Consider the following 15,744-nt stretch of genomic DNA (forward strand, 5'->3'; position numbering starts at 1 on the left):
GTAGAGCTAGAAAATTCTGGATTTGAATCCAGATTCAGGCAAGTAAGTCATCTAGCATCTGTGATCATCAGTTTTATTGTGTATAAATAGTAACATCATAATACCTACTTTACACTGTTGTGGTGATACTGCAATTAAATAATGTTTATAAAACTCCCGGTTTACAGTAGGCACTCAAATGATGACTATGAGTACTATTTGCTATGGTATCGCTGTCACCAAGGTTTGTCCCTGAATATAGTGGGCATCCAATACATGTGTTGTGATGTTCAAAGCTAGGTAAGTATCACTAGAACACTTACCGCAAATACCTTGAAAACCAGATATTCATTGGCAGCAAAGACAGCAATTTCTAAAATTGTCATGGTCAGCATTTGGATTGGACTTGTTTTTCCCAGGACAGCTCCAAAAGAAATCAGAACTGTGGCTGTACTGAAGTCTGCATTTATCATGCTGAGGGAAGAAGAAAGAAGACATTGAAGAATAATGCACACCCCACATATATGAGTTGTAATGACCTATAGCATCACCCTGTCCAGAGTTCAAGGGCCCTCTCCCCACCTGTCCCCATCAGGTGCTTCTCCCAGGCCTACTTTTATCCTCTCCCACGTCCTTGCCCACCCCCACCTCCAATTAACATACAATCTTTAGTTGCTCTCACATTTCCTTTAACCTACCCGTTCTTTACCTCATTTAGGGTTTTACCTTAATAAGGTAAAGGAATAATAATTATTATTATTACCTTAATAAGGAAGGAATAATAATTTTATGGAAGATTTCTCATACCCTTTAGGTCAAATCATAGTGGATATAGACATGAATGTATGGTCCAGCTCAGTTGAGCAAGGCATTGATTTAGATCCTTGGATCTCAATGATCTTCTATTATGGAAAGGAAACAATTTGCAAGCTAGTTCAGAGGCTGACTGTCAAGAGACTAAGCAGAGAAACAATTGCTCTGAAAACACAATGGTTGGAAAATAAGGGGTGCTCACTTTTTTTTTTTTTTTGCGGTACGTGGGCCTCTCACTGCCGCGGCCTCTCCCGTTGCGGAGCACAGGCTCCGGACGCGCAGGCCCAGCGGCCATGGCTCACGGGCCCAGCCGCTCCGCAGCACGCGGGATCCTCCCGGACCGGGGCACGAACCCGCGCCCCCTGCATCGGCAGGCGGACCCCCAACCACTGCGCCACCAGGGAAGCCCAGGGGGGGTGCTCACTTTTTGATTTCAATGTGGAATTTCTCTCCACGGCTCTCCAGGATCCCCTGTGCAATAGTGCCCCACTGGAGTCCCAGAGCAGCAATGAGTAGGTTGATGCCCATACTGCTGAAGCCATATTTTCGCAAGAAGGTCATGAGGAAGCCAAACCCAGCAAATACCATAACATGCACATCTTGGAAGACTGCAAAAGAGCAGAGGAAAAAAAATCTGCATAAGGGACCACTGAGAAAGTGTTACATCATAGCATATTCCATTTACTAAGTGCTACCTCCTTTTCAGAAAACACTACAAAGGGAATGTTAACTGGGCTGCCAAAGGCTGGGTTCAAGTGCCAGCTTGGTTACTTACCAGCCAGGAGACCTTGGGCAAATTATTCAGTGTTTGAGCCTTTTCTTGGAAGACTGTGCACTATCATACCAGTGTGTCTTTCATCCTCTCCCTGAAGAGTTTTCCATTACTTTCCGCCTGAGGAAAACTTTGCAAAGCACAGTGCAAGTATCACCCGCTCTTGCAGACTTTCCCAATATTTCCAGGGAAAATTAATATTTCCTCTTATCTTTCCCAAACCTCAGCTTTAGCATTTGTCACATTGCGTTACCATTTATTTAGCACGTATCACACTGTAATAGTTATTTGGTGAGGTGTCCATTGCCTGCACTAGATTGTGAGTTTCCTGATTGAAGGGATTAGGGCATACTCATCCTTTGCTCCCTTGAATCTCTCATAAAAGCGTGCATATAGGAAAAGAGGCAACATTGACTAAATAAATGAGCTGCTGTCTTTATCTATCAAATGTGTATAATAGGACCAGCCCTGGAAATCTTACTAGATCATTATTCAAGTCATATGAGATAATGTCTTTGTTAACACTTTCTAAGCCAATGGAAGGAAGGCTGTATCCTCTTGAGGAACAGATACTTGACTTGGTTCTGGAGATGTAGGCTGATATCCCCCAATTGTATCACGTGACTGTGAGACCTTGGGCAAGTCACTTATTCTCTGGGAGCTTCAGTGTTCTCATTTGCAATACTGCAAAAGCTATATTTCACATTTCCTGGGGCTGTAGGGAGTGCTGCCAGGTGACAGCTCTTCCTTCCCTCTGGGAAACACTCTTATCTTATACAGGTCACAGGCCTTCCCTCAGGAAGCCTGAACCCAATGACTGGTTCACATGTGCATCCCCTTGCCTCGGGAGAGGGCCACCTGAAGCTAGACAATCCCAGTCTCAGAGTTTCTGGTGGGTTCAGCTGAGGCTTCTCTCTCTGCCCAAACACTTCTGCTGCAGGTGTTGATCATAAGACACTCCCCAATAACCTTCTTTCAGGCTAATGTCGCTCTTAGAGTCTGTAGCACCTTCCCTTTGAGCTCCCCTCGTCTCTGTAGAACTGTCCTGGCTCTCTCCCCAACACAGCTTGCATACTACATTTTTTTCAAACTTTTCAGATTAAATCCGATCAACTAATCTGTGGCAGTGATCACAGATCCGGAAGTGGATGAAGATGCTGTCTTTCCAAAGATTCCCAGTATTTGAAAAGGGCTGGTTGGAGCCGTGGGGACTTACCCTACCATCTTACTCTATGACAAATACCAGGACAGACAGAAGTTGGCATCACAGACTGAATTTTGAGGTTCCTTTGGTGGTCTAGAAGCTAGTCTCACTTGTATGTGAGTGCTGCAAATGTAATAAAGAGAATGAGAAAACCAGACCAAACTTGCTGATGCAGGCACACACGGTGTCATCATTCTTTCGACCCCATCCATGCAGTGAGCCTTTTGGTCATTTTATTGTTTGTTGGTGCAACCTCCCAAGACAGTTAGTCTGAGGAGGGTGAAAAAGGAAAAAATAGATTTCTGAAGATTTCCTCTCCTTAGCAGCTTTGAGGGAGATCTCAGAGAGGAGAATGCTGCAGTCTTTTTTTTTTTCCTAGTGAGATAATGCCTATTGGCAATAATCTGACTTATACCCACATTCTGGATGCCCACCCTCATCTCATATCTTCCAGAGAACTTCAGAATTGGGATTTTACCTGACCTGCCGATGGGCAACTGTCAACTAACATCAACCTGTTTGATTTTGGAAATATAGGTGACCACATGCATTCACCTATTTTTACAGATTGTTTTACCACCATTTAAATTTTTTATGTAAACATTTGATTTAGATCATAGACTAAGTTGGAGTGGAGCTCAGAGAGCATGCATGACTTACTGTTTATGATTTTCCTAGACCTTTCTGCAACTCAGTTTTCTCCTCTTTAAAGAACAGTTTGGATTAGATGAAGCCCAAAGTCTCTCCTAGCTCTATAAGTTGTTTCATTTATTTTATTTTGTTTTTAGGTCAGGACTCTAAGATCCAGAGAAGTTAGGTGAGTTGTTTATAATCACAAAACTAAAATAAAAATAAGAACCCAGTCTTACTGTCTTCACTGTGTTGTTTTCTTTTTTTTCATTACGCTAAGTTGTTTTTCTAAACATTCTTTTCTTTTTTCCGAGAGTACTCTCGTTCATCCTGTCGTCAGCTGATTTTAAAGTGTGCAATAACCAACTAATTAAAAAATGGTTTTAACTAATTTTGTAATGTCTGACACTGGGAGTAATAATTATTCAGATTCTATCCCCCTCTTCCTTTGTTGGAAAACCAGACATTATATAGAGGGAGGAATTTCTTGTATTAACAGTGCTCCACTGTTTCCCACCCCTCCCCCAAGTCTAATTCTTGTTACTGCTTTTCGCCACAAGGGAGCTTTAAGAACCTCATCTAAGAGAGTTTACAAAGTTGAGAAGGCTCTTGACAAATAAGGATTCTGTATGAAAGGTATGGATAAAAAGGTTTATAAACAGTTAGGATTATGTATTGTCTTTCATCCTGCACTAGGAATTTTTTTTGCGGGTGGGGACAAAGGAGAGGGTCATGAGTTTAGTTTTATGGTGCAAGACTCTGCCATTAAAGGAATTAAGTATCCTGTTCGTAGAAGGAAAAGGATTTCTTTAGTGATTGGAACTTTTGTGAAGTCTTCTGATGGGTTTTAAAGACTGCCAAGACTTGTCTAAATCAGATATTCTCAGTAGCAGGCAATTTAAAAAAATTGAAGTGTAGTTGATTTACAATACTGTGTTAGTTTCAGGTATAAGGCATAGTGATTTGCCTTTTTAAAAAAATTCTTTTCGGATTATGTTCCATTATAGGCTATTACAAGATATTGGGTAACATTCCCTGTGCTATATAGTAAATCCTTGTTGCTTATGTACTTTATGTATAGTGGCTTATATCTGTTAATCCCATACTCCTAATTTGTCCATCCCTGTTCCCTTTCCCCTTTGGTAACCATGTTTGTTTTCTATGTCTGTGAGTCTGTATCTGTTTTGTATATAGATTCATTTGTATTATTTTTTAGATTCCACGTGTAAGTGATATCTTATAGCATTTGTCTGTCTCTGTCAATAGCAGGCAACTTTAGCCTCTAAAGTAAACTTGGCAACGTCTGGTATTTTTGTTCTATATTTTACTTCACATTTATCTTGGACTAGGGTATCTTTTAAGCCCTGATAGCTCAATGTCTTTGAAATGCAACTGATGATTCCAACTCTCCCTCTCCCACCACCAACCAACAGAAAAATGAAACAGAACCTTCTTTCTCCTCTATTTCCTGTATACGTGTGCTGCCTAGAATGTCCGCCCCAATCCCACCTCCAACACTTTTTCTTTTTTTGGCCACACCACATGGCTTGTGGGATTTTACTTCCCTGAACCCGGGGTCCTGGCAGTGAGAGTGCCGAGTCCTAACTACTGGACCGCCAGGGAATTCCCCTATACCCAACACTTCTTTACCTGACATACTTCTAGATGACCCTCAAGAACCAGATGCTCTGCACAGTGTCACCGGGCACAGCTGTAACATTGTGCACATTCCTCTGGTTTTATTTCATTTGTTTATGTGCTTGTCTGATCCCGTTTATCATCAATTTTTCTTTGTTTCAGTGTGTTATAATCTATTACTGTCATACCATTATTATTTTTAATGCTCTATTTATCCCCAATTTGGCTAGCTGGTGCTCTTTCAAGTAGGATCTTGTGTTCTCTTGGCATGCCCCCATTAGTCTTTACACACTTGGCTTACCTTGAGCTTTCTTTGCCCTGACCTGGAATGAGCCTCTGAGTGGAAAATGGTAGTTAGAAGCCAAGATATGGGTTCTATTTGTGCTCATTGCTTCCAGTCCTTTTAAGTAAACAAAATGAGTCAACTCAAAGGCAGCATACAGGAGGCTGGTATCTTATTGTTAGATTGTAAAACACAGCATGTTAATTCAAGCATTGTATCACTTGGGATAGCAGCAAACAATTTCCTAGGAATCATTTACCCTGCACTTTTTGTAACCTTTTGCCTGTCACGTATATCTAGATTTGCTGAATCTTTTGTAATAAATGAACTGAATGAGGAATTTCCTGGTGGTCCAGTGGTTAGAACTCGGTGCTTTCTCTGCCCTGGCCTGGTTCAATCCCTGGTCAGGGAACTAAGATCCTGCAAGCCGCGCGGCGCAGCCAAAATAAATAAATAAATAAATGAACTGAATGATATCTGAATAAAATATAGGAGCATATTCTTAAATTGAGATTTTAAAAATAAATCATTGTACTAATCTGTTGCTGGTATTGAAATTCATAAAATAATTTCTAGTGCTGTGTACATTTGTTGCCAGTTTACCTATATCTTCAGTAATTCTTCAAGTGTGATCTGCAGACAACTTGGGCATCTTGGAAACACTTTCAGGGAATCTGAGGTTAAAATTATTTTTATGATAATTCTAATTCAGGATGTTATTTGACTTTTTCACTGTGTTGATATTTCCACAGATGATGAAAAACAATGGTATAGAGAACTACTTGTACTTTAGCATGAATGAAAGCAGTGATACCAAACTGAATTAGTAGTCTGGTATTCTTCATGACCACACACTTGCAGTAAAAAAAGCCAGTTTTACTTACAAATTCCTTGATGAATCAGTAAAAATTATTAATTGTAACTATTGACCCTCTCATACATGTCTTTACACATCAAGCATTACTGAAACATGATGGTTGTCTCAGAAAAGAAAAAGCACGTTTGTTATTGTTTGAGTTATGAACTGAGTGAGCAACTTTTCCACAGAACTCCATTTTTTTGTTTTTGAAAAAAGATTGATATAAACTATGGTTTTTCAAATGGGTATTAACTTTTTCTGAAAAATGAACGAAGTGATGTTGTGATTTCAATGAAAAGAACTCACAGTATTTGTTGCCAGTAATACATTTTGAGTTTAAAAAAAACCTTAGAATTCCACCAGAAACTAACACAACATTGTGAATCAACTATACTTAATTAAATAAGAAGTAAATTTAAAAATTAGAAGTAAATTAAAAAATTAGAATTTCAGAAAATTGATGTCTGCCACTACAAGCTTGTCAGCTTTCTGAAACTTCTTGGGGTTTCTGGTGAGATTGTTGGTGATATTAACAAGTATCCTTTTTTGATATTATATAATGAAATATGTCAACGTTTGGAGTATCTGCATAACTGTGAATCAGTATTTTTCTGATGATCAGTGTAGCAAGATCACACATGGGATCCACTCAAAGTTCAAGATAGACTAATGGGGGCTTCCCTGGTGGCGCAGTGGTTGAGGGTCCGCCTGCCGATGCAGGGGACTCGGGTCTGTGCCCCAGTCCGGGAAGATCCCACATGCCGCGGAATAGCTGGGCCCGTGAGCCATGGCCGCTGAGCCTGCGCGTCGGGAGCCTGTGCTCCGCCACGGGAGAGGCTGCAGCAGTGAGAGGCCCGCGTACCGCAAAAAAAAAAAAAAAAAAGTCTAATGGATTCTAATGTTTAACAGAGGACATAAAATTCATTGATGTGGTTTTAATGTCCTGTAGGCATTAAAGACCTTGTGTTTGTAGAATCTCTAATAACATGTTAACAGACTTCAAGGAGCCTTCTCCTTAAACTTTTTCTCTAGTCTTGCTACGTGTTAGCAAGGATTAGTTGACAGTCACAGCCAAACGTCATTCCTTTTCAAATTATTTGCCTCAACAAACTGGCCAACACTTTGCTGGGTGCCATGAAGGCCAAAAACCATGGAGTGTATCTAGCTCCTCAAATGAGTTTCTCTGGGGTCCGTCATGACATGCAATGTGATATTCAGGTGTGTTGCCCACTTCCGTAGTTGTGCCCTGGGATGGGAGCAGATGCCAGGATTGTGTCATATCACCCCTTTCTCTGCATTGTGTAGTGAGGAATGCAAGAGAGGAGAGAGATGAATAAACTTATATCCTATTGAATTTATTTTAAATATAAATTAAGGTCCTACTTTATTTATTTGTGAAAAATTCATAGCTTTCACCACACTGCAACTGAGAACTGGTGAAAGTCCCTGTGAGCTTCTTAGGCAGGAAATGAGCCTCTTCTGTGCTTGAACCCCTGAACTTGGCACAGTCCATGGTGCTGGGTAGGTGCACCCAAATGTTTGTTGACTTGACCTGCACTTTGCTTCTTAGTGAGTGAATATTTAATAATCTTCTCTCCAGTGACTTATGCTGTTGCATAAGTTTGATGCACATCAATTGTTTGAAATGTAGGAAAAAATATATAGGTATAGGGCTTCCCTGGTGGTGCAGTGGTTGAGGGTCCGCCTGCCGATTCAGGGGACACGGGTTCGTGCCCTGGTCTGGGAGGATCCCACATGCCGCGGAGTGGTGGGGCCCGTGAGCCATGGCCGCTGAGCCTGCGCTTCCGGAGCCTGTGCTCCGCAACGGGAGAGGCTGCGACAGTGAGAGGCCCGCGTACCGCAAAAAAAAAAAAAAAAAAAAAAAAATATATATATATATATATATAGGTATAATTTGTATAATTGTGTGGTTTCTAGGGCTGTTCTACAAAATGTTTTAACCAGTAATAACATAGCTGAACTGGAAGATTAGTACTAACCAGAATTTTATATCTTGGGAGCCACGTTACAGAAGAGAGAACTTTTAATTGTGTATAGACTTGAGTTATGGGGAGCATTTTGAATGAGTGAAGACTGACTTCCATGCAAAATTTCACTTTGTGTTCTGTGTAATGCCCTTCTTCTGGGCCCCCAGGGGCCTCTATTGCTTAAATTCTTCTTCCCTTATCCTGCCCCCTGCCTATGTCCTGGCTTCACTGCCCTTATAGTGAGGAAGATATTGTGGTTTGTGTGTGTCTGTGTGTCTCTGTGTGTGTGTTGGCTGTTGATTGTTAATCATTGTTATTATTGGCAACTGTTATTTGATGTTTCCTTAAAGAAGTGAAAAAGAATCCTGCCCTAGATATCATTTTTTGATCCCTCTCTTGTTTTCATGTTTGATACAGCTGATATAACAGAAAATCCTTTTAGCGATACTTTCAAGTTATAGCCAGAATTTGACCATTTCTCGGAACTTCCTCCATTTTGACCTTGGTCCAGCCTACTTTCATATCTCTTCAGGATTACTGGATGGTTCTCGTAATATGACTTCCTAGTTGTTCCCTTGATCCCCTACAAACTCTTTTCTAGTTAACATCCAGAAGAATGTCTTTAAAACTTAAGTCATATCATACTCCTCCTGTCAAAGTCCTCCAATCGTTTATCAACTCAGAATAAAAACAGTTTGCTTACAACGATCTACAAGGCTCTGTAGCACCCGAACTCTCACACTTCTGAGTTTGTTTTCCCTGCTTGCTCACTGCATATACTAAATACCCCAGGGCCTTTGCGCTTGCTGTTTCTTCCATATAAAATGTCCTTGTTCCGTTTCCATATAGCTTATTCTCTTGCCTCTTTTAGTTCTGTTTAATGTCACTTCATATCAAAAAGACCTATCCAGACTCTACATTAACTGCCTTTCTCAATCAGATTTCTCATTTAAACCATGGAACAAGATAATGATTTAAGTAACTATTTTCTAGTTCTCTCAAAGATGGTACAGGATTGGTACCACTGTAGAAGCACAGAAGAGAAGTTAATTAATTGTATGCAGTGGATGCCTTGGGCTAGTAAGACAATTCATTCACATAACCCTGGTTGAGAAAGGCTGAAAGGATATCCCCCTTGTCCAGGTGCATCTATTTTTTAAATATTGCTTTGTTTATTGCTGTGGCATTTTATTACCATGTGAGTGTGTGTGTGTGAGTGTATGGCTGTGTGCTGTGTGTATGTATAACATACAAGCAAATATATACATGTATATATTTGCTTGTATTATACACAGATATGCATATGTATATGTACATAATACACATATGTACATATATGTATATATGTGTAAATGCTTTTCCTCTCCCAGTACAGTACACATGTGAATATGAATATATATACATATTGAATATATATCTATTCATATATATATATATATGAATGTGTGTGTGTGTGTGTGTGTGTGTGTGTATGGACTGGGTTTCCCCATTGGAATGTAAACTTCATAATGAAATAGAGCAGGACCCTATGGTCCTCCTCCGATCCATGTTCTCCACCTGCCTTTTGTCTGTGGAAAAACTCTAGCCAAAGAATAAGTTTAATAGAAGTGAGAAAATGCAGAAGCAAAGAATAGCAGTCCAAAAAGACTAAATAATAATAGTTTAGTCATTAACCAAAGTCAAGGACCTTTAGTTCCTCCTCATGGGCTATAGATAATATCCTGAGCCACATGCTGTGAGCTGCCGTATAGACACCGAAACCCCGGCCAGGTGGAAGAACTTAACTACATGATGAACAGACTGTAGCCATGACATGAGCTGCCACAATTCTGAGAATTGGCCTCAGAGAAATGGGAACAAACCAGCCCTGGAACTAAAGACTGACAGTACTTAAAACAATCAATATGACACTGATCAGACCACTGATGACCAATATCAAGAGAACTGTCAGAGCTGACTGTGCTCTTTCTGCATGTAGCCCCCTCCCTCCATCTATAAAAGCTCTTGCGCCCTGATTGTCGGGGGGCGGGGGGGAGTCAGCCTTTGGACAGGAGTCTGCCCTCCCCCTCAGTTGCAGCATCTATGCTAAAGCAAACTTTCCTTTCCACCAAACTTGCTTCTTTATTGGCTTTTGAGCGGTGAGCAGCCAGACTCCACTTTCGGTGATAGTAAGGGCGTGGACTTTGCTTCTTTTGTTTGCTTTGCTTTATTTACTGCCTAGAGCCTAGGACCTTGAAGATTGCTTGATGAGAATTGGGAGCTAAATAGATATTTTCTTAATGCATCATAAAATGAATGAATTTCTATGTTCCTTGCAAGCAGAGTATAAAGGTTATATGATTGCTGGGCGATTGGAAAAAATGACCATGTTTAGTAACTCTTCTCTCCAACTTGGCTTTTATCTCAAATTCTGAATTGAAGTTTTACCTATGAGTGTTGACACTGGAACTGAGAGAATTCAGCTTGAATTATGCAAATTACGAAGCTTTTGATCTCAAGATAACTTTATTTGAATAACACTAATCTTAGATTATATTTTTGGCATTTTGTTTCTATGCCATACTGCAGCTCTTCGTTTACATGTGTACCGAACAGTGGAGTCTTACAATAAAGATATCTTGTTTTATCTTTGAGTAAGTTTGCTGTAGCACATGCTTGGTGCATAGTAAAAATGTTTACTGGATGAAGAAACGAAATGTACAAAAGCATAGAGTTGAACAGAATTCTTTTCTGTTTTGGTGTCCTTGAACTTGCAAATTATAAAATTCTTTAATCAAGAACCCGTTTGGATATCTATGTAGTGTAAAGAGAACTAGATTTGGAACCTGAGTCTCTGACTTATGGTCCTAACTCTGCCCTTAACTTGTGAATGTGCATTTTGGCTGAGTCGCTTGGCAACTCTAGGTCACAGTTTCTACATAAGAATACTCTGCATTATATAAACTCCCTCAAAAATGTGTAGGAATGAGAGAACAAATGTCATATTTTCTTAAAAAAGCTTAGACATATGCTATAGAACTATAATAAATATCGCTACAAAAATAATTTAATAAATTAATAAAATTTAACATTTAATAAATAATAAATACTAAAATTATTTGTGCCTCACTGAATAAACAGTCTATATAACAGGATTATATTACAACCTCCTTCTTTGGTTAACAAGGTGATGAATATGCCTGGCTCATAGTAAGCAGTCAGTAAATGGTAGTTATTATTTTTATACTAAGTATTTTATAGCCTGCCTGTCCAAACTTGAAACTAAATCCGTTCTTTCCTCCAGTTGCCATTCCCAGGGAAGGGTCCTGCTTTTAAAATATGTCAGGTGCTCACACGTTTCTTCTCATCTCAGAGGAACAAACGGTCTTCCTTTCAGAATATTATAAAGCCTTGAGTACATCATTTACATCCTATATCATCCTTAATACCCCTTCTTATACCTTAAGGCCCTTACATGAATTCCTTCTCAATATTCCATTTTGTTCCTACTCTTTCTCCTCCAAAGTTAACTTTGAGTCTTTTTTTGGGGGGGGGGATGTTTTTATACCTTGCAGAACTAGTGATGAAGGGAAAAATAAAGTCATTTAGCAGCATGTAGGCAACACAAAACATTGATCAATTATTTACATTTTCAGCTTCTTGTTCTGATATTTTAATAAACACAGATTCTATCCAAACACATTAACTACAGAGACCAGATGCCCCAGCATAAACTTATAATAACCTTAGCACTCAGAACTATCACATAATTCTGTAAGGAGCTCCCATGTAGAGTGCTAGGGGTTACAGTATTCACAGACCTCACATTCTGAGAACCTAAAATGGGTCCACATTCTGAGTACCCAAAAATGTACAATAAGAAGCAGATTGCTTACTCACGAGGATACAAGTCAAGGTATCTGTCCACATCCACGGTAGGTGACTTGGTGCTGTTGGGCTGCTGGGAAATGTTCTGATCCGTTTCATACTGAACAAATAATCCAAATAAAACAATCATGGCAACTTCCAGGCCAATGGCCATGAGAGGGAATGTGAACCTCATGTTTGTGGCAAAGGACAGAGGCACACTGAGGGCTTCGCAGTCTGTGGGAGGTTGATAAGGACAGAAGGGCTGCTCTGTGTGTAGAATTAGGCTGCATGCTCAAGGCACTCCAGTGACATTGCAAGAAAAAAAATGGGCAAGACTCGTGAAAACGCCCCATCCACTGGAGTGAATTATGCTCTGTAATCAAACTGTTGTAAATGCTGGTTTGAAGAAAATACAATCTAGATTGAAAGAAGCCAGCTGATGGAAATGATCTGTTGCGCACAAGTGTCTAGACTCTTTTTTCCCCTTTTTATTACATTTTTAAATTAAAAAAAATTTTTAATTAATTAAAAAACTTTTTATTGGAATATAGTTGATTTGCAATGTTGTGCTGTACAACAAAGTGAATCAGTTATACATATACACATATCCACTCTTTTTAAGATTCTAGTCCTGTGTAGGTCATCACAGAGTACTGAGTAGAGTTCCCTGTGCTATACAGTAGGTTCTTATTAGTTATCTATTTTATATATAGTAGTGTGTATATGTCAATCCCAATCTCCCAATTTATCCCTCCCCCCACTTTTCCTCTTGGTAACCGTAAGTTTGTTTTCTACATCTGTGACTCTATTTCAGTTTTGTAAATAGGTTCATTTGTACCATTTTTTAGATTCCACATATAAGTGATATCATATGATACTTGTATTTCTCTGTCTGACTTATTTCGCTCAGTATGACAATCTCTAGGTCCGTCCATGTTGCTGCAAGTGGCATTATTTCTAGTGTCTAGACTCTAATGTAACTTTAATTCAGCAGAAACTTGGTGCTAATTGTATGACAGGCACTGAGCTGGGCCCTCTAGGAGACACAAAAGTAAGCAAAGTATAGAATGGGTCTATTAACTTCCTTGAGGAAGTTAATCTAGTTGGGAAGACAGAAATGTAAGCAAGTGATCATATAAAAACAGATAAGTAATGTAAGTGTTCGTAAAAGTATTGGGGAACATAAATAAGGCAGCAATTCATTTTGTCTTGGCCCAAGAACACTACTAGCACATGAAATGCTATGGATGGAGCCATTAAAAAAATAAATAGGCTTTACCAGTAAAACAGAAAGAGGGACTAGCATAAGGCTTGGAAGCACATGGCATATTTGAGGAATAGCAATTCATTAAGTAAAGCTGGGAGAAATGGGGAGGGACCAGGTGTGGGGTATTTGGTGATAAAGCTGTAATGGTAGCTGGGCTGGATTATAAAGGGTCTTGCATTCAGTATTAAGAATGCTGCATATATACAATGGAATATTACTCAGCCATAAAAAAGAACAAAATAATGCCATTTGCGGTGACACGGAAGGACCTAGAGATTATCGTACTGAGTGAAAGATGGCACCACAGGAGTGGATTCAGATGGTTAACTTCAGGGACACACATGTACGTCCTCCACTTTGGTTTCTGGTTTTGCAGTGGCCCAAAGGGTGCTTGTGATAATTCCAACAGATCATAAAGACAAAGTACTAATGCTGATAAACTCTACACAAGGTTGTAAAAAACCAAGTAACAGGGAATTCCCTGGCGGTCCAGTGGTTAGGACTCTGAGCTTCCACTGCAGGGGGCCTGAATTCCAAGTTTGATCCTTGGTTGGGGAACTAGGATCCCATATGTATCTAGTGAAGAAAAGGTTTTTCTTGTCCCCGAAAAGGCTCTTTCCACCTCTCAGGGCTCTCGCAGGGGGGGCCCTGTGTTTCCTCATCATCCTACATGGCTGTGGAATTATTTCCCAGAATATTACCCCCGAGCTGGGTTACAGGACCAGAGTGAGCTCCAGCACACCCAAAGCAGCTGTCTGAGGTGTAGGCCCTTGTCTTAAGCCAAGGGTTCTTAACATTTCTGTGCTATGGACACTTTGGCAGTTTGTTGAAGCCTCTGAATTTCTTCTCGAAATATTTCTTAAATGTACAAAATAACATGCATAGAATTATCAAGGTAACCAGTTGCATTGAAATTCATTGATCAAAATATAATAAAATCCAAAAGTCTGATGTAGATGCATCTTCATAATATAGAAAATAACAAGATCTAGTGGCATTTCTAATAACTAGTATAACTTCAAAGTAGGAGTATGAGTATAAACCATTTTTACTCATTATTTTAAGATATTTGGAACAAGAATAATATGAGAGAAAAGTATTTGGGATTTCTATTGGTGACAAAGTCATAAAACTACTAATGGAAATACTGAATTTCAATTAAATGCACTTTTTTTCCTACTCAAGTATATGGACCACCTGAACTCTATCCATGGAACCCTGGTTAAAAAATGTCTGTTTTGGGGACTTCCCTGGTGGCACAGTGGTTAAGAATCCGCCTGCCAATGCAGGAGGGCACGGGTTTGAGCCCTGGTCTGGGAAGATCCCACATGCTGTGGAGCAACTAAGACCGTGCACCACAACTACTGAGCCTGTGCTCTAGAGCCCGCGAGCCACAGCTACTGAGCCCACGTGCCGCAACTACTGAAGCCCACGGGCCTAGAGCCCGTGCTCCACAATAAGAGAAGCCACCGCAATGAGAAGCCCGCGCACCACAATGAAGAGTAACTCCTGCTCGCCACAACTAGAGAAAGCCTGCGCCGCAACAAAGACCCAAAGCAGCCAAAAACAAAAAAAGTCTGTTTTAAATTTGGCCTTACTTCCCCTTTGTTTCAATGTAATTTTACCTCAGGGATCTCCTCATCATTTCTTGTCCTTGGTAATTCTCATGGACACCTTAGTTTCTAGCAATAAATCTCCTTAACTCTACATCCCAGGGACAATTAGAGGAATATTAGTCAAAATCTTCCTAGGAGATCCTGTGCACCTTATAAAAGTTAATTCAACACCCCTCATATGATCGGTGTTGCATAAGAAGAGCTAGAGGACCTATGAAATGATCCTTAACAAAGACAGTAAAACTAACTTTGCCAAGTAGAAGAGAACTCTATAGACAGATAATAATCTTGAGGCTCAGAGAATTTAAGCAACTTGCTCAAGGTTGCACAGCAGGTAGAAGGCAGAGCTTGGCCAAACATGTCTGTCCAATTTCCTAAATTTAACTTCTTTCAGCTATACCATTTCATTTTCTATGTAAGATAATTTAGGTTCCTACTGATCTCAAGGTACTGAAAAATGTCAAAGAATCTTCTGAAATATTAAAGGAAGACATTTCTAACTTTAACTCTGTCTTCTGTTTATTATATTTTATTTTACTTTAATTTGGAAGCTACTATCAAATTAAGATAGATGTCAACTTTCTTACTTGGGGCACTCTTTTTCCCAGTGAGGACATCTAGATAATAGAGAATATTTTATGTTTGCATATAGTTATTCGTCAGATGTCCCCAAACTTTGTCCCTGATACATAATGGCTTTATTGCAGAATACTAAAAATTGCTATGAACTTCAAACTTTGCACTGAGAAAAAAAAATATGCCCTATGTACTTTTCAAATCAAAACATATGAAAATGACATTTCTATTCTCTTGAGGACTGTTATACATTTATATTATATATTATAT

General features: G+C 39.6%; 1 protein-coding gene across 1 annotated transcript in view; it reads right to left on the minus strand.

The window, feature by feature from the left end:
* Positions 1-12,230, minus strand: part of RHAG (Rh associated glycoprotein) — a 31,853-nt gene extending 19,623 nt beyond the window's left edge. Inside the window, exons 1-3 of the mRNA XM_007451943.1 lie at positions 12,046-12,230; positions 1,217-1,400; positions 303-453 (exon numbers count right to left, since the gene is read on the minus strand). Coding sequence (XP_007452005.1) covers positions 303-453; positions 1,217-1,400; positions 12,046-12,208 — 498 coding nt within the window. The 5' untranslated portion in view covers positions 12,209-12,230. The remainder of the gene's footprint in view (positions 1-302; positions 454-1,216; positions 1,401-12,045) is intronic.
* Between the last annotated feature and the right edge of the window lie 3,514 nt (positions 12,231-15,744).

This window comes from Lipotes vexillifer, unplaced genomic scaffold (genome assembly GCF_000442215.2).
Source record: "Lipotes vexillifer unplaced genomic scaffold, Lipotes_vexillifer_v1.1 scaffold147, whole genome shotgun sequence".
NCBI classification, from domain to species: domain Eukaryota; kingdom Metazoa; phylum Chordata; class Mammalia; order Artiodactyla; family Lipotidae; genus Lipotes; species Lipotes vexillifer.